General features: G+C 38.6%; 1 protein-coding gene across 1 annotated transcript; it reads left to right on the top strand.

Moving 5' to 3' along the window:
• The first annotated feature begins 23,993 nt into the window (after positions 1-23,993).
• LOC136224134 (uncharacterized) lies at positions 23,994-24,977 on the top strand. Its single transcript, XM_066012392.1, has 3 exons — positions 23,994-24,232; positions 24,407-24,531; positions 24,788-24,977. The coding sequence occupies exons 1-3, from the start codon at positions 24,068-24,070 to the stop codon at positions 24,891-24,893; spliced, it is 396 nt and encodes a 131-aa protein (XP_065868464.1). The 5' UTR covers positions 23,994-24,067; the 3' UTR covers positions 24,894-24,977.
• The last annotated feature ends 218 nt before the right edge of the window (positions 24,978-25,195 follow it).

The raw sequence follows: 25,195 nt of genomic DNA, 5'->3' as shown, positions 1-25,195 counted from the left end.
AGTCGATGCGGTGAGGATAATATAGTATATTACTAAAAATAATTATAAATAATCTGATAATTAATTAACCTTTTTTTTTTAACCAATAATTAATTAACCTTATTGGCCTAAACCAAAACAATTGTTAATAAATTAGTGTGTGTGGCTAAGAAGAGCCCTCAGTTTATTATTAATAAATTCATTACCATTAGCATCTTTTGTTTTTTATAAAATTACCATTAGCATTGACTTTAAGTTCTAAACTCTATATTATAAGCGAATTTATACCTTATTAGTATATTCTATTTTGGGCAAATTAAAATAAATAAATCTTGTACTACTATATTTCAAAAACTTTTTTGTGGTTTAAAAGTTGAATGCAAAAATTTACAAATATGAGTTTACGTAAATATGTGCAAACAAACTTTTCGATTTAAAATAAAAAATCGTAAAAATATTTCAATTTTATTTAAATTTGAACGAGTGAAGAATTTACCATTTCATTGGAGAATTATAATAAACAGATCAGCTATATATACAAAGAAAAAAACCTAAATCTACTATTTACAAAATAACACAAAACATGAAAATGGCCAATGGTTGCGCTAATGATTCGAATAGTGTATACACCTTGGTTTGTAATGGTCGATTCGGTTTATAGCGAATCAATGACATGTGCAGCAGGCTTTCTAAAAGGAGGTGATTCGATCTGGTGGTGGGGGGGGGGGAGATTGAAAATAGAAGGTAACTGTTGGAACATATGTTACCATTAAATAGTTTATGTTGATTCAAATGCTTTGAAGTAATTTCTCATGCAACATATTTTAATACCCCTTCCCCTCAAACTTGGTGAGGAAAGGGTTGAAAATGCCAAGTTTGGAAATGATGGAGCGAAGCTGTGGGGAATGTTGGACCTTTGTAAATAGATCAACAAGTTGAAGGGCTAAAGGTATATATATAGGGCGAATCAAACCGGATTGAATATGTTCTCGAATAACATGACAATCGATATCAATGTGTTTGATTCTTTTATGGAAGATATGATATTGGGCGACATGGAGAGCAGAGCTGTTATTGTAGAAAAGTAGGGCATAAATGGTTGTGGTAAGATGAGATCTTTTAAAAGGTTCAAGAGCTAATAGAGTTCACATGAGGTGGAAGTCATGACTCTGTACTCTACCTTAGAGGATGAGCGAGAAACTGTGCTTTGATTCTTGGATCACCAAGAAATTAGTGAAGTACCTATGAAGACAGCATAACTAGTGATTGATCTTATGGGTTCAGGCATGATGCCCAATATGAGTCTAAAAAGGCATGTAATTGAAGTTTATTTGTTGTATGGAGAAAACGTCCAAGTTCTGGTGTACCTTTAAGTTAATGAAGTACAATGTGTGCCCAATGAAGATCATCAATTGTGGGTTGGTAGAGATGTTAAAATAATTTGGATGGTGTTTTAGTCTTATAGACCTTATAACTTGAGGTATTTAGTCATAATTGGGTTCTGCTGGTGGAACCTTATTGTCAATTTCTAGAGCAGGGTTAATCACTACTAGAGTTGTTTCACCATCTTCTGTATTATCATCTTCAGGTGGCAAAGATTCATGAATTGTATCCATTTCATCATCACTGCAAACGGCAAAGATCCTGATGCATGATGTGTTTGATAAGTAAAGTGTTCTTCAAAGAACTTTACATTCCTCAAAAAACAAAATTAGTTGTTAAATTTAATAGCTTATATTCCTTGATCCCATGCTTGTAACCTAAGAACAAACGTCTTATGGCCCTATCTGTGAACTTCTCTTTGGTCCTATCCAGGGTTGAAGCATAAACAAGACAACCATTTTTTTAAAATCTGCCAGATTAGGTTTATGACCAAATAAAAACTGATAGGGTGTATTATTCTGAATTGTAGTTGATGGTAGTATAGTAATGAGATACGCTGCATGAGCAACTGCCTCTGACTAGAAAACTTTAGGCATTACACTCTGCAATAATATGGCCCTTATTTTGTTGATTATATCTTGACGTTTCCTTTATACCCTCCCATTTTGTTAGGGTTTTTTTGGACATGAATTTTGATGGGTGATCCCATGTGTGGTATCGAACTCCAGTATTGTGAATTTTGGACCATTATCGCTGATTTTCTTATTGAAATGTGTCCTTACATATGCATGAACTTTTTGTAATAGAGGTCTAGCTTTTGTCTTAGTTTGCATTAAGGTCATCCATGTAAACACAGTTGGAATCATCAACTATTGTGATAAAATAATGTTTATCTTAGAAACAATCTTCGATAGGGCCCTAAATATCAACATGTATCATTTCAAATAGATCATTTTCTACACTGGTACTTAAAGAAAAGTGTTGCTTATTTTGTTTAGCCCTTTGTTAAATATCACGAGACAATTTATCTGCATAATTACATAATAAAAATGGATCATTAAAATTCTATAATCTCTTATGTGAAGGGTGATCAAATCTGAGGTGTCATATTCTTAGATGAAACAGATAAGGATGCTGAAAATTGAATGATGGTTGTTCTAAGTAGTTAAGTCCTCATCTTTCATTAAATAAGCAAATCCTCTCCCATCTTTTAAGATCTTGTAGTATGCATAATGATCCAGTTATAATCACACATAACTGATTTGCCTTTATCAATTTTCCAGTGGAGATGAATTTGTATTCAAACTGTGGCACACGTAACACCTTATGTAGAGTGAGTTTAGGTCTTAGTACCATTGTACAATATAAGAAGCTAAGACATTGTCACTATTTGGTAACCTAACACTGCAATTGTCTATCATAATATATGAACTAAAATATTAATATCATAGATTCTCTAATCTGTTGCACTAGTATATATTATTCAGGTTTTTTTAGTAGATCTAGATAAATAAGAGCTTAGAATTACACCATATTTTTAATTTTTTTTTGCGCACAATGCGCTTACATTAAAGAAGAAAGAAAAATTCATAAGTATGCTCTCAACCACTAGACTAAGAGTTTCACCACATGATTATGATTTCATAGATGCATTTGCACTGTTGCCTGGAGTTGAACCTTTAGATGCTAATGTCTGAGGTAACATATATATTAACTTGTTATATTGAGCTTTGATGAGAACAAATTGTTCGGTTATAGGTGTGCTAAAATTGTAATCCTCTTCTTCTCCTGAATTTAGCTCACTTTTATCAACCCCTCGATTTGCTATATAATTGACTTTTGTTGGTGTTTTTCTATTATGATTCTTAAAATGATTTCCAAAACTCGGAGGATATCCATGTTTTTTGTGATAAATATCTTCTGTATGACCATAACCTCCATATATAATAGGTATAGATAAAAGTGTTTTTTTTTTGTTATATGACCTTCCAGATGAGTTATGATAACAGGTAGCGAAATTCTGGTCAACGTCCGTCCCTGTGGGGGCGTCGTTGGGTTCGACGGGGGGAAGCTCCGATGCCAAAGTCAGTAAGATGATTCAAGGAAACAAACTGAATTGACAAAGGTTGTAAGAATGTGTACCTTGATAACCTAGGGAATCAGGCTATATATAGCTGTGAAGTTGTAACCTTCAGGTAACTAGAAGGTCTCCATTAATGCTCCATTAATGGCGGTTACGAGTTATCTCTAACCTGGCAGTTAGCTAATTGATTACTCATTAATGATCTTTATGGCCGAGTCGGCGGCCAGCCGTTATAGTGGCGAATCAGGTGAATGAAGAGATTCGCCTCATAGGTCCGCCAGCGGATCTCTCAGAACAGATCCGTGGAGATCCGCCTGCCAGCTCCCCTTTGGGGATCATTACGCGGCGTTCCGGAGGTGAATATCCCTTTTAGTCCTCGGGTTAATATCACGATGTTATCAGAAGCCCCCCCAAATGAAGGAAATTAAGGCTAAGGTATAGCAGCGGAAATATAAAATTTTAGCCTATTTCCTTTTAACCATAGGATCCGTTAATCGTTATTTCATATAAAGAGGGATAAGAAGGAATACCTTTCGATGAACAATCTACCGTTGTTAAAGAAGCGCCCACAATTCTTCTCCGAAATTCCAACCACAAAGTTTAACACGATGAGGCTAAGATGAATTCAACCCTTATGAGATGCAACCAAAATAGATTGCCTCTAATAAACCAACACAAGATCAAAGAGAAAGAGGGATGAATAAGATTAATCAATCGATGGAATGCCGTATGAATTCTTGTCCAGGAACTAGGGGGTTAGAATTCTTTTTCTCTCTTAATTAAGCAATTTCGAAAATCACTTAAGGGGAGGGATATAGGCTTGGTCGAAATTCACTATAGGGGGGTATATATATTAGCTTGTATCTAAACCCTAGTTAGATAGGAATAGGTTACTTAATAGGAATTCCATTCGGAATAGGATTCCTAATTATTATCATATAATATATCAAATACATTTAGGATAATAATAAATAACCTAATTGGATAATAATAGGAGTATATTAATCTAATTAAAACTCCTAATTAAATTATCTCTTAATTAATTTAATTCACAATCCTAATCTAATTAGGATTAATGGAATAAAATTAATTCCTTCCTAACATATATAAATTTCGGCCCCCTCCTAGTATTTGGGCCTTACTGGGCTTAATTGGGCTTCCATCTATTAATCATATCCATCTCTCTTTTGGTTTCAAGTCTTATGTGTGATCCATTAGGTCCTTACTACTTCTGGCCGTATGCAACCTATTAAATTAATTTCTTCAAGAATTATATTCAATCCCTTGCATAACGGAATGATGTACAGAGTATGTTATTGGCAAGTCCGTAATCATTCCCCCAGAGTCCGTTAAGAAGACAGGTTGATTCTGTCGTTAACCCTTCCGTATTAGTTACGGTATAATACGATCCTTTATCAACTACATCCTTGAACTGAATCTTATGACTATGGGTAATGTCAAGTCACATATAGCGAGACGTTCGTTTTACTTGTTATTTGGCCGAGTCAACTCAAAAAGATAGGTTAAGTGAAATCTGTATTTCTACTCTTAAGCTATCACCTTGTAAGGGTTTAGAGTCAAGTCTTCCACAAGCGATCCTTGGATGTATCTCCCATTAATCGGGAGTGATAAATGCTCAATCCAATGTATAACTACCCTGAAATTACTACCTGTGACACCCAACCTTTGCAGTTCACACCCTAGAGTCATCTCTGTTAAGGATCGTAGGACCACAGGATCAAAGTCTCACATTCAGTAATTCAGGATGACCAATTAACATTCCTTTGAGTCTGAGGATTAGTTATACCTATTAATACCAATGAGATGAACAGTTAACAAGGATGAATCTACCCATCCTGTTATCTCAAGTCGGATCCCCAATCCTAATGAACAACGTTTCACCGGATCTATGTAACTGTCCAGATATCTATATATATGAAGCTTGTGAGATCAGCTTTCTGTCGGACAGAAGACATTGTTACATACAAGTCTCAACAGTGATATATCAATCCTAAACATATCACTCGACTTGGGGTGGTTTTAAGTTTATTAGTTTATTATAAAGTTTTGTCTCACTTCATGCTTGTATGAACACTTTATAATCACTTTAAACAAACTTACAGATTTCCTTTTATTAGACTTTATTTAGTGCTTAAAAGGGATTGCCTTTATATAGTTATAAAACATATATCTCATTAAAACAAATGATATAAAGAACAATTCATTTACAATAAGTTTGTATCCTGCAACAATTGACTATAGGACACAAAACCCCAACACCAAAATGCCCTTAAAGTCCTTTAGGGCTTTTGATCTTCCGCGCGCCGTCATAAACACCTGCATTAATGAGCACACTGTTCAATGCCAATGGATGAATGACACGTGTAGTGGACACACTGTCCTAGGAAGGAGAAAACTTTCTTCTTCCTCTCTCGCTTTCCCTTTCTTCTTCACTTCTTCGTTTTTTCTCTATTGCTTGAAGCTTTTTCCAGGAATTTTTCAGAGTTTCGCACCAAGCTCATGTAAGCTTATTTTCTTTTGTTTAACTTTTCTCTGGATGTTTAGAAGTTCGTCTTCATCTTCTAGATCAACTTCAGAACTTTTTAATTCAACCTCTTCTCCCGAAATAGAAGTCGATTTTAGTTGGACTACTTCGTCATCGGAGAACTCTTCTTCTTCCGAGGGCACGATTAACTCTGATTTAGCTGGGTTTAGTAACTCGGCGCGTAATCATTACCAAACTCGTTCCACTAGGAACCCGACTCTTTTTACTTCTGTCTCCGGCGCCGTTCCGGCCGGTGCATCTAGGTGGTTTCCGGGGACAATGGCCTCTTTTTCAATTCCTCCTGAGAAAAAGAATCCCCGAGCGGAGTCTACTCCGTCTCGTATGAGCGCCGCGGATCTAGTGGATCTGGCGAATCGCTTCCCCTGGATCAAGAACTATGAGACTCAGCTTGCCGCATCTCATCAACGTCCTTCCTGTCCGCCTAGCGGTTTCCTTATAGTATACTGTAGTCACGTGGAGAGAGGATTCCGACTTCCTCTTCCAAAGATGATGGCGGACATCCTCTCCTACTTTGACATCACGGTTTGCCAGCTACATCCCAACTGCTTCACCAAGTATATAGGCTGCTTCACCAAGGTCTTTCATTGAGAAGTTACCGGATAGCCATATTTTCACTGACTGTAATAGAGCAATGTCATTTCCCATTAACAGTATATCGTCCACATATAGTATGAGAAATGCTATAGAGCTCCCACTTGCTTTCTTGTAAATGCAAGCTTCTTCGCAATTTTGTTCGAAACCAAATTGTTTTATGGTTTCGTCAAAACGCTTGTTCCAGCTTCTAGATGCTTGCTTGAGTCCATAAATGGATCTCTGAAGTTTGCAAACTTTATTTGCATCCTTTGATATGAAACCTTCAGGTTGCATCATGTATACATCCTCAAGCAGGTTTCCGTTTAGGAAAGCTGTTTTCACATCCATTTGCCAAATCTCATAATCAAAATGAGCGACAATTGCAAGCATGATTCTGATTGATTTGGACATAGCAACGGGAGAGAAGGTTTCGTCATAATCAACACCTTGTTTTTGACGATATCCTTTGGCTACCAACCTAGCCTTGTAGGTGCTAACCTTTCCATCCATGTCAGTCTTCTTTTTGAAGATCCATCTGCACCCAATGGGTTTTATCCCTTCGGGTGGATCAACCAAAGTCCAAACTTGGTTAGTATACATGGAATCCATTTCAGAATCGATGGCCTCAAGCCATGCTTTAGAATCTGGACTAGTAAGAGCCTCTTCGTAGTTTTCGGGTTCGTCGTCTAACACGGGAACCTCGTCATCATCTCCCACTAGAAAACCATATCTAACTGGGAGTTCACGAACTCTTCGTGATCTACGAATAGGTGCCACTGGAGTCTCATCTAATAGGACTTCTTCGGGTACCTCGACCGCCTCTGTTGTTTCAGTCGGTGTTTCTTCCTCTTGAACTTCGTCGAGTTCAATCACGCTTCCCTTTTGTGTTTCTTCGAGAAACTCTTTCTCTAAGAAGGTTGCGTGTTTGGATACGATTACTTTCTGATCATCTGGATGATAGAAGTAATATCCCATAGTTTCCTTAGGGTATCCAATGAAGAAGCATTTATCAGATTTAGAATCTAATTTATCGGACGCAACGCGTTTGACATATGCTGAACAACCCCATACTCTCATGAAAGAGAACACGGGTTTCCTACCACCGAACAATTCATATGGCATGGAACTAGCGGATTTAGTTGGTACTCGGTTCAGGGTGAAGAGGGCAGTTTCTAAGGCATAGCCCTAGAACGTCTTTGGAAGTAAGGCCATGCTCATCATGGATCGTACCATATCTAATAGGGTACGGTTTCTCCTCTCGGATACAGCATTGTGTTGTGGTGTATTGGGAGGTGTCCATTGTGAGCATATCCCACATTCAGTTAGATAATTCAGAAAATCATCAGAAAGATATTCGCCACCTCGATCAGATCGAATTGTTTTTATTTTCTTTCCTAATTGATTTTCCACTTCATTCTTGAAGCATTTGAACTCAAAAGCTTCTGATTTGTGCCTCATCAAGTAGATATAACCATAGCGAGTATGATCATCTATGAAGCTAATGAAGTATCTGAATCCTCCTCTTGCTTGGACTGACATAGGACCACATACATCTGAATGAATGAGTCCTAGAGTGTCTGATACACGCTCACCTTTATTGCTAAAGGGTGTCTTCGTCATTTTACCTTTTAAACATGATTCGCATGTTTCCAATGATTCAGAATCGATTGGATCTATAAGCCATCTGAATGTAGCTTTAGCATGCGTCTCTTGTTTATATGGCCTAAACGACAATTCCACAAGTAAGTTGAATTATCTAGCTTATGTCTTTTGGTATCAATTGCAAAAACAGGAGTTTTATCATCTAACACATAAATCCCATTTTGTGATATTCCTGAAAAATAAAAGATCGAATCTTTATAAAAATTGCAACTATTGTTCTTTATTGAAATATGAAAACCGTCGTCAATGAGACGGCTAATAGAAATAATGTTACGAGATATCTCAGGAACATATAAACAATTCCTTAATTCTATTACAAGCCCAGAGGGCAAAAGTAAAACATAATCTCCAATTGCGAGGGCGGCAACTCTTGCTCCATTTCCCACTCGCAAGTTTATGCTTCCTTTCTTTAGTTTCTTAGTCTGTTTTAGCTCCTGCATATTTGTACAAATATGAGATCCACATCCGGTATCAAGTACCCAAGATTCAGACAATGAAACCGTATTTATTTCAATATAGAACATACCAGATGCTGAAGCACCGTTATTTTCCTTCTCGTGGAAGGTTAGGTACTCCATGCAGTTTCTCTTCCAATGCCCTAAGTCACCATAATAGTAGCACTTTCCTTTGGGCTTCTTTGGTTCCTTTCCCTTTGTTTCGGTGAGCACAGCCCCCATGCATTTATCAGGATGGTTTGGATCGGGAGCGATCCCTTTCCTTTTTCTCGATCCTTCAATAGCAAGGGCCAACATTTCCTCGTTTTCTTTTATAATAGGCTCGACTGACTCGAGCATATGTGCAAGCTCTACAAGAGAGGTTTGCAAGCAACTCATCTGATAGTTCATGATGAACTGTGAGTAGCTCTCAGGGAGGGACTGTAGAAGTAAGTTTTCACTTAGTTCATGGTCCATCGCATCTCCAATACTAGAAAACTTGGTTATGAGGCTGATCATCTTGGCACAATGTACCATCACAGATGTGCCCTCCTTCATCTTGCTTTTATATAACTCTTTGGTTATTTCAAAGCGCTCGCACCGAGTTTCTATCACAAATAGCTCTTTAAGGTGCTTGACTATGGAAGAGGCATCCATATCTGAATGTAGTTGCCTTTTAACTTCCGGTGTCAATGATGCAAGTATGATGTCCCTCACTTGATCATCATCATCTTTATGCTTCAAGTAAGCATAAACCTCTTGGTAGGGAGCATCATCCATTGGGTAAGGGGGTATCGGTGTATCAAGTACATACTCTTTCCTTTCGAACTTCAAAACAATTTTGAGGTTACGAAACCAGTCGGTGAAGTTTGAACCATTCAATTTGTTATCGGTAAGGATGTAACGCATATCGGTGTTAGTCATGATTTTAAGAGTGTGTGTTTAAACAAAACCTGAGAGTGAGAAAGAGTAAACGTATGTCATTCATTTGCTTTAAAGTTTAACAATCTAAAATTATAGGCCTTTTAATTTATTTCAGATTGCTCCCACTATTTTGCCAAATTAATAACCCTCCATATTAATTCGAAGAATTTCACAAATCCTTTAGTGAGCTAGGATCCTAACTCCTGAGATTTCGCCTTGAGTTTACTCAACAAGCTAGTCTCATTCATTAGGTAGATTCATACAATCAATCACATCTTTAATGTGATTCCTAGGTTATTGGGTTACTAACCACATTAGTAACTAATATGCTATTCATATTAATCCCAACCGTTTTGCCCATTAGTTTATGACAACGTGAGTTTACTCATCCAATTATCATAATCTAATTTAAGTATTACCCCATATTCATGAAAAATGATTTTCGATAATTCAGGTGTTACCATAAGACCCCGAGCTTGAGTTTACTCAACAACCCAAAGGCCCCCAGTACTGCCGGCTGAATTATAATATTAGGGAGGGGCAACCGATTTTAATAACTTACTTATTTACTTAACTTTTTAATGAGGGATTTTATTTAAGTCTCATAATCTAACTTAGTCTTGATTTGCTTTAGCATACATCAGACATACATACATTCACATACATTGGCGTTATGGACATATCATCTAAATTATTTCGTCGAGCCAGAGACGAAATAAAAGGCCAAACCTAAAGAAATACTAACTATTACATATTTCTCTTTAGGTCCTCCGTCTTCTCCTTGGCGCCTTGAAATTACATATTAATTTCTATACTACTATAAGAAAACTTCAACTGAATTGAAGGGAATTAGATGAGAGGAGAAATTACAATAGATAGTAGAAAGGCAGGACGCGCATGCCCTATTTCAAAAATACCAAAAGACTAAAAGAGGGTCCAAATATGTCCATAACTCCAAACATGCATAGACTCAATTAAATAAATTTAATTGGTTGATTACATAACCGGCTTATGTAATATTTAGGTTAATCACATTAACTTGTCAAATTAACTTTCATCCAATTTTACTTCTAATCGTTTTGTATCTTTATATTAATCCTTAGATTAATATAACCATATAAAACGTTGATTATGCTCGTCCCATTTATTTTGATTTTAATTCATTTAACACTTTGATTTACATATTTGTAAAAACAAACATTTAAACGAATTATTCATTCGATAATCAAAACATAAAACTATTAATTTCTGAAACATATATATATACATTTAACATAAAACGATTTTAAAATCAAGTGAGTGTCGGGCCGGGCCCGAGGTCGGGGCCGCTGCCGATTGGCAGCAGCCCTTAGGGCACGCGGGGCGCTGCCGCCTTGTGGCAGCGGCGCCCCTACGCCGCACGCGGCTGCTGCCGTGAGGCAGCAGCCGCGTGACAGCGGCCAGTCGCGCCGTGAGGCGCGACTCGGGCTGCTGTCATATTTTTTTTTATAATAAATAAATAAATATATATTTATATATATATCAATTCTAAAATAGTTTTAAAACGGTTTTCAGAAATAGGATAATCTACAATAGATTTCCGTTTTTATCATTTAGATTTAATAAAACTAATTTTATCAACCTAACTATAAAACTAATAGATTTTGTTATAATGATTATCAACCGAAATAATTAGGAACATAAGCATAATCAGTTTTAATTAACAATTAATCAAAACTTTATTTATCTTTAGAATTAATCAATCAATACTATTTGTCAATTAATCCTAACCATAAATATTTATTCAATCCTATTGAAAACTTCTATATTTTCATATATGAAATAACGGATTTAACGATGGCTCTGATACCACTGAAGGAAATTAAGGCTAAGGTATAGCAGCGGAAATATAAAATTTTAGCCTATTTCCTTTTAACCATAGGATCCGTTAATCGTTATTTCATATAAAGAGGGATAAGAAGGAATACCTTTCGATGAACAATCTACCGTTGTTAAAGAAGCGCTCACAATTCTTCTCCGAAATTCCAACCACAAAGTTTAACACGGTGAGGCTAAGATGAATTCAACCCTTATGAGATGCAACCAAAATAGATTGCCTCTAATAAACCAACACAAGATCAAAGAGAAAGAGGGATGAATAAGATTAATCAATCGATGGAATGCCGTATGAATTCTTGTCCACGAACTAGGGGGTTAGAATTCTTTTTCTCTCTTAATTAAGCAATTTCGAAAATCACTTAAGGGGAGGGATATAGGCTTGGTCGAAATTCACTATAGGGGGGTATATATATTAGCTTGTATCTAAACCCTAGTTAGATAGGAATAGGTTACTTAATAGGAATTCCATTCGGAATAGGATTCCTAATTATTATCTTATAATATATCAAATACATTTAGGATAATAATAAATAACCTAATTGGATAATAATAGGAGTATATTAATCTAATTAAAACTCCTAATTAAATTATCTCTTAATTAATTTAATTCACAATCCTAATCTAATTAGGATTAATGGAATAAAATTAATTCCTTCCTAACATATATAAATTTCGGCCCCCTCCTAGTATTTGGGCCTTACTGGGCTTAATTGGGCTTCCATCTATTAATCATATCCATCTCTCTTTTGGTTCCAAGTCTTATGTGTGATCCATTAGGTCCTTACTACTTCTGGCCGTATGCAACCTATTAAATTAATTTCTTCAAGAATTATATTCAATCCCTTGCATAACGGAATGATGTATAGAGTATGTTATTGGCAAGTCCGTAATCATTCCCCCAGAGTCCGTTAAGAAGACAGGTTGATTCTGTCGTTAACCCTTCCGTATTAGTTACGGTATAATACGATCCTTTATCAACTACATCCTTGAACTGAATCTTATGACTATGGGTAATGTCAAGTCACATATAGCGAGACGTTCGTTTTACTTGTTATTTGGCCGAGTCAACTCAAAAAGATAGGTTAAGTGAAATCTGTATTTCTACTCTTAAGCTATCACCTTGTAAGGGTTTAGAGTCAAGTCTTCCACAAGCGATCCTTGGATGTATCTCCCATTAATCGGGAGTGATAAATGCTCAATCCAATGTATAACTACCCTGAAATTACTTCCTGTGACACCCAACCTTTGCAGTTCACACCCCAGAGTCATCTCTGTTAAGGATCGTGGGACCACAGTATCAAAGTCTCACATTCAGTAATTCAGGATGACCAATTAACATTCCTTTGAGTCTGAGGATTAGTTATACCTATTAATACCAATGAGATCACCAGTTGACAAGGATGAATCTACCCATCCTGTTATCTCAAGTCGGATCCCCAATCCTAATGAACAACGTTTCACCAGATCTATGTAACTGTCCAGATATCTATATATATGAAGCTTGTGAGATCAGCTTTCTGTCGGACAGAAGACATTGTTACATACAAGTCTCAACAGTGATATATCAATCCTAAACATATCACTCGACTTGGGGTGGTTTTAAGTTTATTAGTTTATTATAAAGTTTTGTCTCACTTCATGCTTGTATGAACACTTTATAATCACTTTAAACAAACTTACGGATTTCCTTTTATTAGACTTTATTTAGTGCTTAAAAGGGATTGCCTTTATATAGTTATAAAACATATATCTCATTAAAACAAATGATATAAAGAATAATTCATTTACAATAAGTTTGTATCCTGCAACAATTGACTATAGGACACAAAACCCCAACACCAAAATGCCCTTAAAGTCCTTTAGGGCTTTTGATCTTCCGCACGCCGTCATAAACACCTGCATTAATGAGCACACTGTTCAATGCCAATGGATGAATGACACGTGTAGTGGACACACTGTCCTAGGAAGGAGAAAACTTTCTTCTTCCTCTCTCGCTTTCCCTTTCTTCTTCACTTCTTCGTTTTTTCTCTATTGCTTGAAGCTTTTTCCAGGAATTTTTCAGAGTTTCGCACCAAGCTCATGTAAGTTTATTTTCTTTTGTTTAACTTTTCTCTGGATGTTTAGAAGTTCGTCTTCATCTTCTAGATCAACTTCAGAACTTTTTAATTCAACCTCTTCTCCCGAAATAGAAGTCGATTTTAGTTGGACTACTTCGTCATCGGAGAACTCTTCTTCTTCCGAGGGCATGATTAACTCTGATTTAGCTGGGTTTAGTAACTCGGCACGTAATCATTACCAAACTCGTTCCACTAGGAACCCGACTCTTTTTACTTCTGTCTCCGATGCCGTTCCGGTCGGTGCATCTAGGTGGTTTCCGGGGACAATGGCCTCTTCTTCAATTCCTCCTAAGAAAAAGAATCCCCGAACGGAGTCTACTCTGTCTCGTATGAGCGCCGCGGATCTAGTGGATCTGGCGAATCGCTTCCCCTGGATCAAGAACTATGAGACTCAGCTTGCCGCATCTCATCAACGTCCTTCCTATCCGCCTAGCGGTTTCCTTACAGTATACTGTAGTCACGTGGAGAGAGGATTCCGACTTCCTCTTCCAAAGATGATGGCGGACATCCTCTCCTACTTTGACATCACGGTTTGCCAGCTACATCCCAACTCCTGGTTGGATATCGCTTTAGACTGCTACCTCGCCTCAAATTTAGGAGTAGTATATACGGGTCGTATCTTTAGAGCTTTTCACAAACCATCAAAACGGAAGTCCGAATCCTATCTTTCGTTCGCCAAATTCGGAGTGTATTCGCCCTTTAGTGACAAAATGTCCAATGTTCATTGTTGGGATGAGAGATTCTTCTACGTGAAGATAAAAGATGGCGAACCACTGGGTTTTCCTTCATTTTGGAATCCCAGGCCGTTACATATGGCGGGCGATACGTGAATTTTAACGGATAGTGATGAGAAGGTGGCAGAGCTCATGAAGCAGATCAAGGCGGATGCATGGACATATGCGGATGCCTTAGCTTTCATGATGAGTGATATTCCATTGATTCGCCGGGAAGGGGATCAATTCATTTACTCAAAGATTACGCAATTTGACCAAGGTACCTTTCATTTCTTCGTGAACTTTGATTACTTTAATGTTTTCTTTGGCAGGGGTTTATCTAAGGCCAATCACGCTCTTGCAGAGAAGCGTAAGAAGTTTCTGGAGGCTGAAGCACCCAAGAAAGATCAAGCGGTGAATCCTCAAGCGGATACTGGAAAACGTCCTGCAGAAACAGTGGTTGAGCCGCCACTAAAGAGGAGGAAGTCTAACACCACTAGAGGTCTTAAGCTTATGGCGGATGCCCTGAGGTCCGCCAAGCCTGCTGGGGATATTGCACAGGTAGGTTACCTTTGATCTTTATTTGTTCATCAAGTTTTGGACTTGAGTTCTGACCCTCGAACGTTTGTGTAGACGGTGAAGCCCGATATTGGTGGATACTGGTCCGCCAAATTTGGAGCCCAAGGTTCTTTCGAGAATGAATCCATTCTAAGCGATTTGGATGAGGCCTTGGGTCAGGTGGGCGAAGTGCAGAGGAACCATAACCAGATTCCTGGTTCCATTCATGCGCAAAAGGGGAAAACGGAGCTCCTCATGGTGAGTTCCTTTAGCAAGGATTTCGTTTTGCGGAAAATACTGGTCCTTCATTCCCTTTTGCTTTTTGACTGAATTGTTTGTTTTTGACAGTTGTATTCTCGCATACGTACCATGGAAACAGAACTCCTTTAAAACGTGGCGGATAAGGCAACCATCGAGAAGTTAGAGAAAGAGGTAGCGGAAGCCAATGCGAATATCGCTTATGTTAATGCAAACCTCGCTTCCGCTAATGCCAACCTTGCTTCTGCCACAGCCGCCTTGGTTCTTAGGGACGCAGAAATTGAGAAGTTAAAGGCAAAGATAGTGTCTGATGCCAAAAGCCACGAGGACGCCCTTGGAGAAGCTGAATATATGGCGGGTGAGCAAGCCTTTTATTACGGCGAAATGCTCATGGCGTACTTCTCGCTGGCGCATCCTGAGACTAATTTCACAGATCCGCAATTCGCCGTCCCCTAACCAGAGGATGTGGCGAAATTCGACAAAATGTCAGATGCTAAGGAGTACCTCCGTGATTATGTTCGGAGATGGATGAAGGGGCCTATGGAGGAAACCAAGCCGTCCACTACTGTCACGTTAGATGAGCTTGAGGAGGTGCCCCCTAAGGCGGATGAAGGTCCGATTCTTGACCAGACTCTTCCCCTTGGCCCCACATTCTCTGTGGATAAGGAGGTATCCCCGGCTGGCGTATCTGTGGATATGGAGAAGGAAGATCCCCAAGCAAGCGCCGTGAGCAAGGAAAGCGCAAAGGAGAATGCTCCCATTGTTACTTAGTTTGTTTTTATTTGTGACATTGTAAAAACGCTTTTAAGTACAATTTGCTTTAATCCTTTATGGAAGCTATGTTATTTTACCTTTACGTTTGCGTAAGGAAATATATATAGGCATCTAGGATTTGGAGTAGGTGGTCAGCCATACTCCATTGTATGAACCTTTGTGAAGGTTAGAAGCTGTTCTATTCCTTCTAGAGGAAGTAAAGCTGCCCAGGGGATCAATTTGCTACCTATCTTTGAGGTGAAGTGATCCGCCCGTAGGACTTGTGAATCCTTCTCTGGGAAGGATAAGAGAGTGTAAAGACCTTGCGTCCAAGGATCGTTTTAACTCTATTGGAGATTGGGATCCGCTTAGAGACGGATCCGCCCATAAGATTGATGTTCTTATGTCTTTAAGGCGAAAAGAAAGTAGCTATAAGATAGCGATACGTTGTAAATGTGGAGAGCGTTGGATGCCCCCTTTCTTTTTAAGACTGGAATATTGATATTGCTGCAATAAACTTTAAAAAGAATATAGATAATAGAACAAACGATGTTTATTAATGGGAGAAATGCTTTATTACAGCAAGTAGGTCTTATAGGTGAGCCTCGTTAAAACCTTTAATAAGAAAAACCACATGGGAAAAAGCTTATTAAAGGAAAAAGAGTACTCAAGACCGTGTGTACAATTCATTTTCTGACAAAATATTTGCAGAGATTTTGGAGGTTCCATGTGCGTGGCAGTGTGTTGCCCTCCATGTCTTGGATTTTAAATGTGGCGAATCCAATTTTCTCCACTATCTGATATGGACCTGTCCAGTTGAGCCCTAACTTGCCCTTACCTTCTCGAGACTGGACTTTGTCAGCCTTTCGGAGCACAAGATCACCCACATTTAGATCCACAAGCTTGGCATTTTTATCATGGTAAGCTGCGATCCGCTGTTTATATGCAGCCATACGCACATAGGATTGGTCCCTGCGATCTTCTATCTGATCTAGATGCTCCTTTAGCCGTTTACCGTTGTCCTCTTCACAATAAAAGGCCACTCTATCACTGGGGACCTGTATTTCGACTGGGATCACGGCTTCGACACCATGAGATAGGGCGAATGGTGTTTCCCCTGTGGCCGTCCTTGGGGTGGTGCGATAAGCCCATAGAACGCTTGTCAGCTGGTCCGCCCACTTCTTGTCATGCTCTCCCAATCTCTTCTTTATCCCCTTTACGATCGTCCGATTGGTAACTTCAGTCATCCTGTTGGACTGGGGATAATAAACGGAGGCAAATCTGTTCAGGATGCCTAACCCTTCACAGAAAGCCTTGAATTCGTCACAGTTGAACTGTGTTCCATTATCGGTGATGATGGTATGTGGAACACCGTATCTTCCCACGATGTTGTCTTTGACGAATTCCACCATTCGTTCTGCAATGATGGAGGAAACAGCTTTGGCTTCTACCCACTTGGTGAAATGGTCCACTGCCACTACCACGTATCTCCTCTGTCGGCGAGTCGGAGGAAATGGGCCAACGATGTCTATTCCCTAGAGGGCGAATGGCCGTCCTTCTATGATGGGCCTCTGGATATGTTTGGCGGTATGTGATTCATTCGCATGAATCTGGCAACTGTGACAAGATTCTACCAACTTTTGGGCATCCAATTCTGCCGTGGGCCAGTAGAAACCCGCTAACCTGGATTTCTTCAAGATGGTGGCGGATGCTTCGTGAGCCCCACATGATCCCTCATGTAGCTCTTTGAGGATTTGTTGTCCTTCTTCCGGTAGAATGCACTTCAACTAGGGATGGCTAAAGGATTTTCTATAAAGGCCATCATTGATCATGGAGAAATAAGCCGCTCTCCTAACTATCCGTCGTGCCTCTTCTTTGTCCTCAGGTAAGGTTCCATTTAGCAGATATTGGCGGATGATCGATCTCCAATCATCTTCTACTGTTGTGAGTAGGGATACTTCTTCTGAGGCGAAGGCTGGAGCTATTTTAACTTCGAAGGGACAATCCGGATCTGTCCAGTTTTCCTCGCAAGAGGCCATTTTGGCCAAATGATCCGCCTCTGTGTTGGACTCCCTTGGTACATGAATCAGTTCCCATTTAGTTTCTTTAGTCTCAAGGTGATCCAGCAATTTTTTGACTTCTGCTACGTATTTGGCCAGAACCTCGTCTTTCACCTCGTAATTCTTGATTACTTGGTTGACCATTAGCTTGGAATCACTATAGATCACAATCCGCTCAGGAGTGATTTCTTTGAGTAGGCGTAATCCCAATATCAGAGCTTCATATTCAGCAGCATTATTAGTTGCATGGAAATTTAATTTTGCTGCGTACCGTAATTTTATGTATTGGGGACCCTTGATCACAACGCCTACACCAGCTCCATCCGCCGAGGAAGCGCCGTCGGTGTACATTGTCCATTCCTCTATTGGAGGCTTGGGATGATCCATCCCTTCATCAGTGAATTCATTCACAAAGTCTGCTAGAACCTGACTCTTTAAAGCTGACCTGCTTTCATATCTTACATCAAATTCGCCCAGGCGGATTGCCCATTCCATCAATCTTCCCGAAGTGTCTGGTTTCTGCAACACCTTTCTCATTGGTATATTTGTTCGAACCACTATAGTATGCGCCTGAAAATATGGCCTAAGGTGGATTGTCGTGGTGACAACAGCCAGCGCCATTTTATCAAGTTTGGAATATCTGGTTTCAGCGTCTTTCAGAATCTTGCTCACATAATAAATCGGAAATTGCTGGCCATCCTCCTCTCGTATCATGACCGTGCACACGGCTTTATCCGTAACTGATACATACATGTAGAGGTCCTCTCCTTTCAAAGGTCGACTCATCATGGGTGGCTCCGTGAGGAACCGCTTGATTCCTTCGAAGGCTCTTTCACAATCCTCATTCCACTCGAATGCCTTTTGCTTCTTAATGACCTCGTAAAAGGGTTGACATCTGCGAGCTGAACAAGAGATAAACCTACCCAAGGCTATGATACGCCCATTAAGGCGTTGTACTTCTCTGATATTCCGTGGTGCTTGCATTTCTAGGACAACCTTAACCTTGTCAGGATTTGGGCTAACTCCTTTTTCGCTGATCATGAACCCTAAGAATTTTCCATACGTCGCACCAAAAGTGCACTTCTCCGGGTTCAGCTTAATGTTGTGGCGTCGGAGTACGTCCAGTACCTCCTTTATATCATCCGCATGCTTTTCTATGGTCGTACTTTTGATGATCATGTCATCCACATAGACAGAATAGTTATCCCCTTTACTATCCGCGAATATCTTGTTCATCATCCTCTGATAAGTTGCACCCGCGTTCTTAAGCCCAAAGGGCATAACTTTGAAACAATAAGTGGCTTGGTGTGTTACGAACGAGGTCTTGATTCTATCTGAGGGCTCCATGGGGATCTGATGATAACTTGACTTCACATCAGTAAAGGAGTACATGGCGTGACCGGCGGTTCCGTCTACAAGCATGTCAATACATGGCAAAGGATAGTTGTCTTTGGGGCAAGCTTTGTTGAGATCCGTAAAGTCGATGCACAACTGGTTGAAAGTGTCCACATACTCTCGAAGGGATTCATTCGCCTTCTGCTTTAACTCAAAAAGCTTCCCAGATTTCACTACTGGAGGAATACAGCCGGCAAACTTAGTGCAAAATTCCCTGCTCAATTGATCAAAGCTGTTTATCGAACCTGGAGGTAAAGATTGAAACCACAAATAGGCTGGCCCCCTAGCGTGGTAACAAACATTTTGCAGAGCACGGGCTCGGTGGCACGGTTGAGCCTAAGCAGTATTCGATATTTTCTAACGTGAGCTTCTGGATTGTCACTTTCTGTGTATATTGCAAGATTGGGAATTTTAAAAGCTCTGTCTGTTTCCTCCGCCTCAATCCAAGCTGCGAAAGGCGAATCCCTATTGGCGAACGGGTTATGCCTAGCATTTTCTTCAATCATACGGAGCACCAAGGCCCTAACTCTATCATCAAAATTTTCTAGATCCGCCCTGGGACGACCTCTTTGTGGCGATATGCTTGGAGAAGAAGAAGAAGAACGTGAATCAGACGATGGATCTGATGGCGAACGCCCTCCCCCATTACCGCGTCCGCCACCTCCTCCACTACCTCCTCCTCCGCCACCTCCACCTCCACCTCCTCCGCCAGGGGGAGCCGGCCCGTTTCCCCCTCCATGGCTTCCTAACGGGATGTGTCCAACAGTTCCCGAAGGTGGTGGTGGTGGTCCACTTGGATGGGGTGTCTCTTTTGGCCTTTTACTCCGTCCACGACCAGTAGATGGGGGCGATCTACCACGATGGGAGGATCTCGGTCGTCGGGGCGAAGGTGATCTAGACCGCCTGCCTTTCTCCTTTCTGTGCTTTTTGTGTGTTCGCCCTTTGGATCCGCCAGGGGGAAGATTCGTTCGTGGACGCCTGGGGATATTGGGTCCGTCCAGATTTAATCTAGGTCCCGCGGATCCACCCGATAAGGATGAATTATTTCTTTGACTTCCTTTAGCGCCATCAGGAAATAACTCACGATTGATTTGCCGTTTGCCAGTCGACGTTGTGGTGGTTATCATAGAATCCGTGTTGTGAGCTTGGAGGAATGAAGAACTTTGGGCGCCCGGTCCAAAGCTTAACAAAGGCCAAGATGATACGGCCGATGTGGACGCCATGCTCCAATGTGGAGGGAGGGTCATAAATGACCAAAGGCGATTCCCTGTCTCGGTTCCAAACTGTTCTCCAATTGCTTGGGCACACATATTGATGAAAGCATCTGGAGGCATACTATTTTCGACGTGCGTTGCAGGAGCAGTAGAATCAGTGCGGCCAGCACTAGATGGTGTAACTAATGGTGTTTCAATCCCTGAGGAGGGATTTTGATCTCCGTTTGTCATAGTTTTTTAGTGTGAACGAAAAACCCTTTGTTTGGTCAAGGATTCCACGTTCACCGCACCAATTGATAACAGGTAGCGAAATTCTGGTCAACGTCCGTCCCTGTGGGGGCGTCGTTGGGTTCGACGGGGGGAAACTCCGATGCCAAAGTTAGTAAGATGATTCAAGGAAACAAACTGAATTGACAAAGGTTGTAAGAATGTGTACCTTGATAACCTAGGGAATCAGGCTATATATAGCTGTGAAGTTGTAACCTTCAGGTAACTAGAAGGTCTCCATTAATGGCGGTTACGAGTTATCTCTAACCTGGCAGTTAGCTAATTGATTACTCATTAATGATCTTTATGGCCGAGTCGGCGGCCAGCCATTATAGTGGCGAATCAGGTGAATGAAGAGATTCGCCTCATAGGTCCGCCAGCGGATCTCTCAGAACAGATCCGTGGAGATCCGCCTGCCAGCTCCCCTTTGGGGATCATTACGCGGCGTTCCGGAGGTGAATATCCCTTTTAGTCCTCGGGTTAATATCACGATGTTATCAAGTTATTACTTTTGGTATTGGATATGCTATTCTGAAACTTGGCTTATGTGTTAGTGAATTAGACAAAAGGTGTGATATTTGTGTTTATGATGGGTTTGGTTAATTGGTTTTAATTTCCTGTCATGTTGTATGGACAGGGAAAAACTCTATTGAGGAGTGGAAAATGTTCTAGGAGAAGGATATGTGAACAAATTATACAATAATGATCATTAAGGCCTTGTGGGAAAGTGATTACATGATTTGTATCTTGTTGTTCTCTTAGTGTAACAAATTCTCCACAGTGACATGTTAGATTGCACTTGCATTTTAGGAGTGGCCTTAGATTGATTGGCTCGTCATATAAGATCTTTATTCTTGTGTAATACTGATTAGTTACACTTAGCTCACCCTTCCTGAAGTTGTGGATCTCTTTCTTTAGATATGAAATCTGTAATGAATCTCCTTAGGAGAACACATCATGTAGATCCTTCTAGATATTAGAGGCTTTATCAAGCCATATGATGCTCTACGCGATTGATTGAGAGATTGTGTGAAGCAGCTATGAGAGCACCATTGTATTACAATGTTGCCAAGTTGTATACATAGGTTCTTCAGAGTTTGTGTTGTAATTGTTCCATCAATAAAGGAGAACTTATTTTTGGAAATGGGAGCAATCTTTACAGAACGCGACCATTGATGATAATTTGGTCTGGTGAGAATATGGGTAACCAACGATAGTGCTGGTGTTTCATTTGCTATAAGAAAATAAGGACTACTTGGAGTGTCCTCAACCTTTAATGGTGGCCTGTTATTAGTTTGATTAGCCATGGAGAAGTAAGGAGAAAGATAAACTTGAATTAAGTGAAGAATTGATATTCTTCTTATCTTTGTCATTGAAGAATTACAATAAAATGATGAGCTATATATACATCTCAAGGAAGAAAAACGCCTAAAATTTACTTATTACAAAATAACAAAAAACATGAAGATCTAATGGTCGATGATAGCGCCAATAATTATTTGTAGGGGTGAGCATCGGTTCGATTCGGTTCGGTTACTAACCGAACCGAACTGTCGGTTAACCGAACCGAAATTTGCTCTATTTTCATAACCGAACCGAACCGAATAAGTTTGGTAACCGAATTTGATTTAACCGAAAATTTTCGGTTCGGTTCGGTTACCGATTGAATAACCGAAAACTCGAAATATTTAAATTTTTGTATATTTTTATTTAATTAGTTTTCTTGTACAAAAGTTACAATTGAATAAATTAAAGGCTATCAAACCAATATATATATATATATATACAAAGATAAAAATGTATTTTTTAGGATTGAACTTTTTATTTATATATATATAAAGATAAAATTATATTTTTTATATTTATATATTAAGTTCGGTCGGTTATCGGTTATACCGATATTTTTTTTCAATAACCGAACCGATAACCGATTACCAAATTAAGCTAAAATTAAAACCGAACCGAACCAGAATATTAAAATAACCGAACCAAACTAAGATTTCGATTCGGTTATCGGTTCGGTAATCGGTTACCGGTTTTTTTGCTCACCCCTAATTATTTGGAATGGTGTGAATTTTTTTTTTTTTTATCTTTACAAATGGGGAAAGCCTCCAACCTATGTTTATAAATATAAATTATAAATTTGTAAATGCACAAAACTATAAGGTCTAGTGTTATTTATATGATTGATAACCCGTTTGTTTCCATTTTCCGGAGCTGCTTTTTACCTTTCAAGTCTAAACAGGAGACAAAAAACGTTTGGTAAAAATTCGAAACAGCTGATTTTTAGATAAAAATCAACTAATATATCTGTTGCCTATCCGTAATAGCAAACAACAAACAGCTAACAGCAGCAGCAAATAGCAAACAGGAACAACTGAAACAAACGGGTCCAAAGTATCTAAGATGCATAATCAATAATATTTGTTTTTTTTTTCTAAATTAATCAGATTTTCAGTTAGAATGCATGATTAGTTATGTTTCTATAATAGTTTTCAATTCAGAATTGAAAATATATATGCTTTAATATTAAGTATTTAAATCGTCCCCATGTTTTATGCTAAAATTTAAAAGATAGATAGATGCTTAAAAACAAGTGGCTGTGCTCTATCATCTATGTAATTATCTTATTTTGTTTTTAAGTTGAAATGAAGTACGTAGACTAGGGTTTTCTTTTTCTTTATAAACCTATTGATAAGACATATCATTTATCTCATTGTTTTTTTGCCAATAAAAACATCATAAGTTTCCTAACTTTTATTTCATTTTTACACATTGAAATCATAATTTTATAATTTGATACCTAGATTTAACTATTGTATTTTAATATTGCATTTTTTTTGAAACATTAATATTGTATTTTATACAACTCAATTTTTATTTATTTGAAAGAAATATTAATGTAATTTGTAAGTTATTAGTATTTTATTTTATTTAAAATGAAGAAATTACTAACCGTCCAGCCAAGGTAAAGAAAAAATATAAAAATAAAATAAAGAAAAGACCCACCAACTAAGAGTTAGGGTATGCAACAGGTAGAAGATAAGCAAAATGGGCTCCATTAATTTTACATATATTTAGGTACATAATGCTACGTGACAAGACATAACATGTCAATAATTGCATTTTTTTATTATAGCATTATATAAATCCAAATTCATTCTACCTATAAAATTACTTTATAAACTTATGATCTCATTTCCATTTCTTTGCTTCAACAAACCTTTTTCTTCTTCTTCTTCTTCTTTCAATGGCTGTAAGTTGCAGCTTTTCTTCTCCTCAAATCTCACTTCAGAAACATTGTCTAATTTCATCTCCAATTACCAAATCATTTATGATAAAAAAACACACTCAAGTTCCACTCTGCAAGAAGAAGAAATCTGATCTGCTTCAAGTCAGATCATTCAACAACAAGGTATTTCGGAAACTCCTATTCACTAGCGTTTTATATCCGTATCCGTTTCCATTTTCTGATTATGTTTTAGAAATAAAGTTTTCTGGTATTCGTTTGTGGTTTATTTTCTGTGCAACATAGGTCAAACATTAAATCATTGAAACAGTGTAATTAATGTTATTTCTTTAATTGCAGGTATTTGAGAACAAATCTGAGGGTATAATTTGTTATAGAGATGAAAATGGGGAAATTATTTGTGAAGGATTTGATGAAGGTCCTAGGTTACTCCATCAGTCTCTTAGACCAACATATAATTCAAGGTACTCTACATCATTGTTACTCCTAAATGTCCAAGTTTCGATGATATAAATAACACTATATTAATCGGGTTTTAAATTCAAAACTGACTGTCTTAGTTATTAGTATCATGATTTAATATGTTGATAATGAAAGATCGGAGCTCAATCTATTAGAATAAGAATAATCCGGGATTGGAAGATACTTTTTTGCCTATAATATAGGATAGTCATTTCTAAATCTGTGCCAATTTATAATTTTTCTGAAATTGAAATGCAGAGATAGTGAAATAGTGAACCTGCTTCATCAAAGACTGCTTCAAATTGTTAATGGAGGTCAACTCAACAACTCAGGAAATGGTGTGGCTACTGTTCAAGAGGAATAATAATTTCTGTTCAACTAACTCTCTCTTCTCTATTCTCTATGTGTAAATAATCATGTATGAAAAAACTTTACTATTTCATTCTCACTATGTACATAGAGAAATTACACTTCCAATGCTCAAATTTACAGTTTCTTCTCGTCGTAATCCATATATTTCACATCATTATAAAAAAAAGGCGGCCCGGTACACTATGCATCCCCGCTGAACGAGGGTCCGGAGAGGGGTCCCCACAAAGGTGTACTGGGGGCAACCCTTCCCCTGCCAATTTATTTGGCAAGAGGCCGCTTCTAAAACTCGAACCC

The sequence above is a fragment of the Euphorbia lathyris genome, chromosome 3 (genome assembly GCF_963576675.1).
Source record: "Euphorbia lathyris chromosome 3, ddEupLath1.1, whole genome shotgun sequence".
Taxonomy (NCBI): domain Eukaryota; kingdom Viridiplantae; phylum Streptophyta; class Magnoliopsida; order Malpighiales; family Euphorbiaceae; genus Euphorbia; species Euphorbia lathyris.
This window is presented reverse-complemented; position numbering and strand designations above follow the sequence as displayed.

Excerpts from the sequence above, each read along its gene's own strand:
- LOC136224134 (XM_066012392.1), top strand. The coding sequence starts at position 24,068 with ATGGCTGTAAGTTGCAGCTTTTCTTCTCCTCAAATCTCACTTCAGAAA. Across the intron at positions 24,233-24,406 it reads TCAGATCATTCAACAACAAG|GTATTTGAGAACAAATCTGA; the intron begins GTATTTCGGAAA and ends CTTTAATTGCAG. Across the intron at positions 24,532-24,787 it reads AGACCAACATATAATTCAAG|AGATAGTGAAATAGTGAACC; the intron begins GTACTCTACATC and ends ATTGAAATGCAG.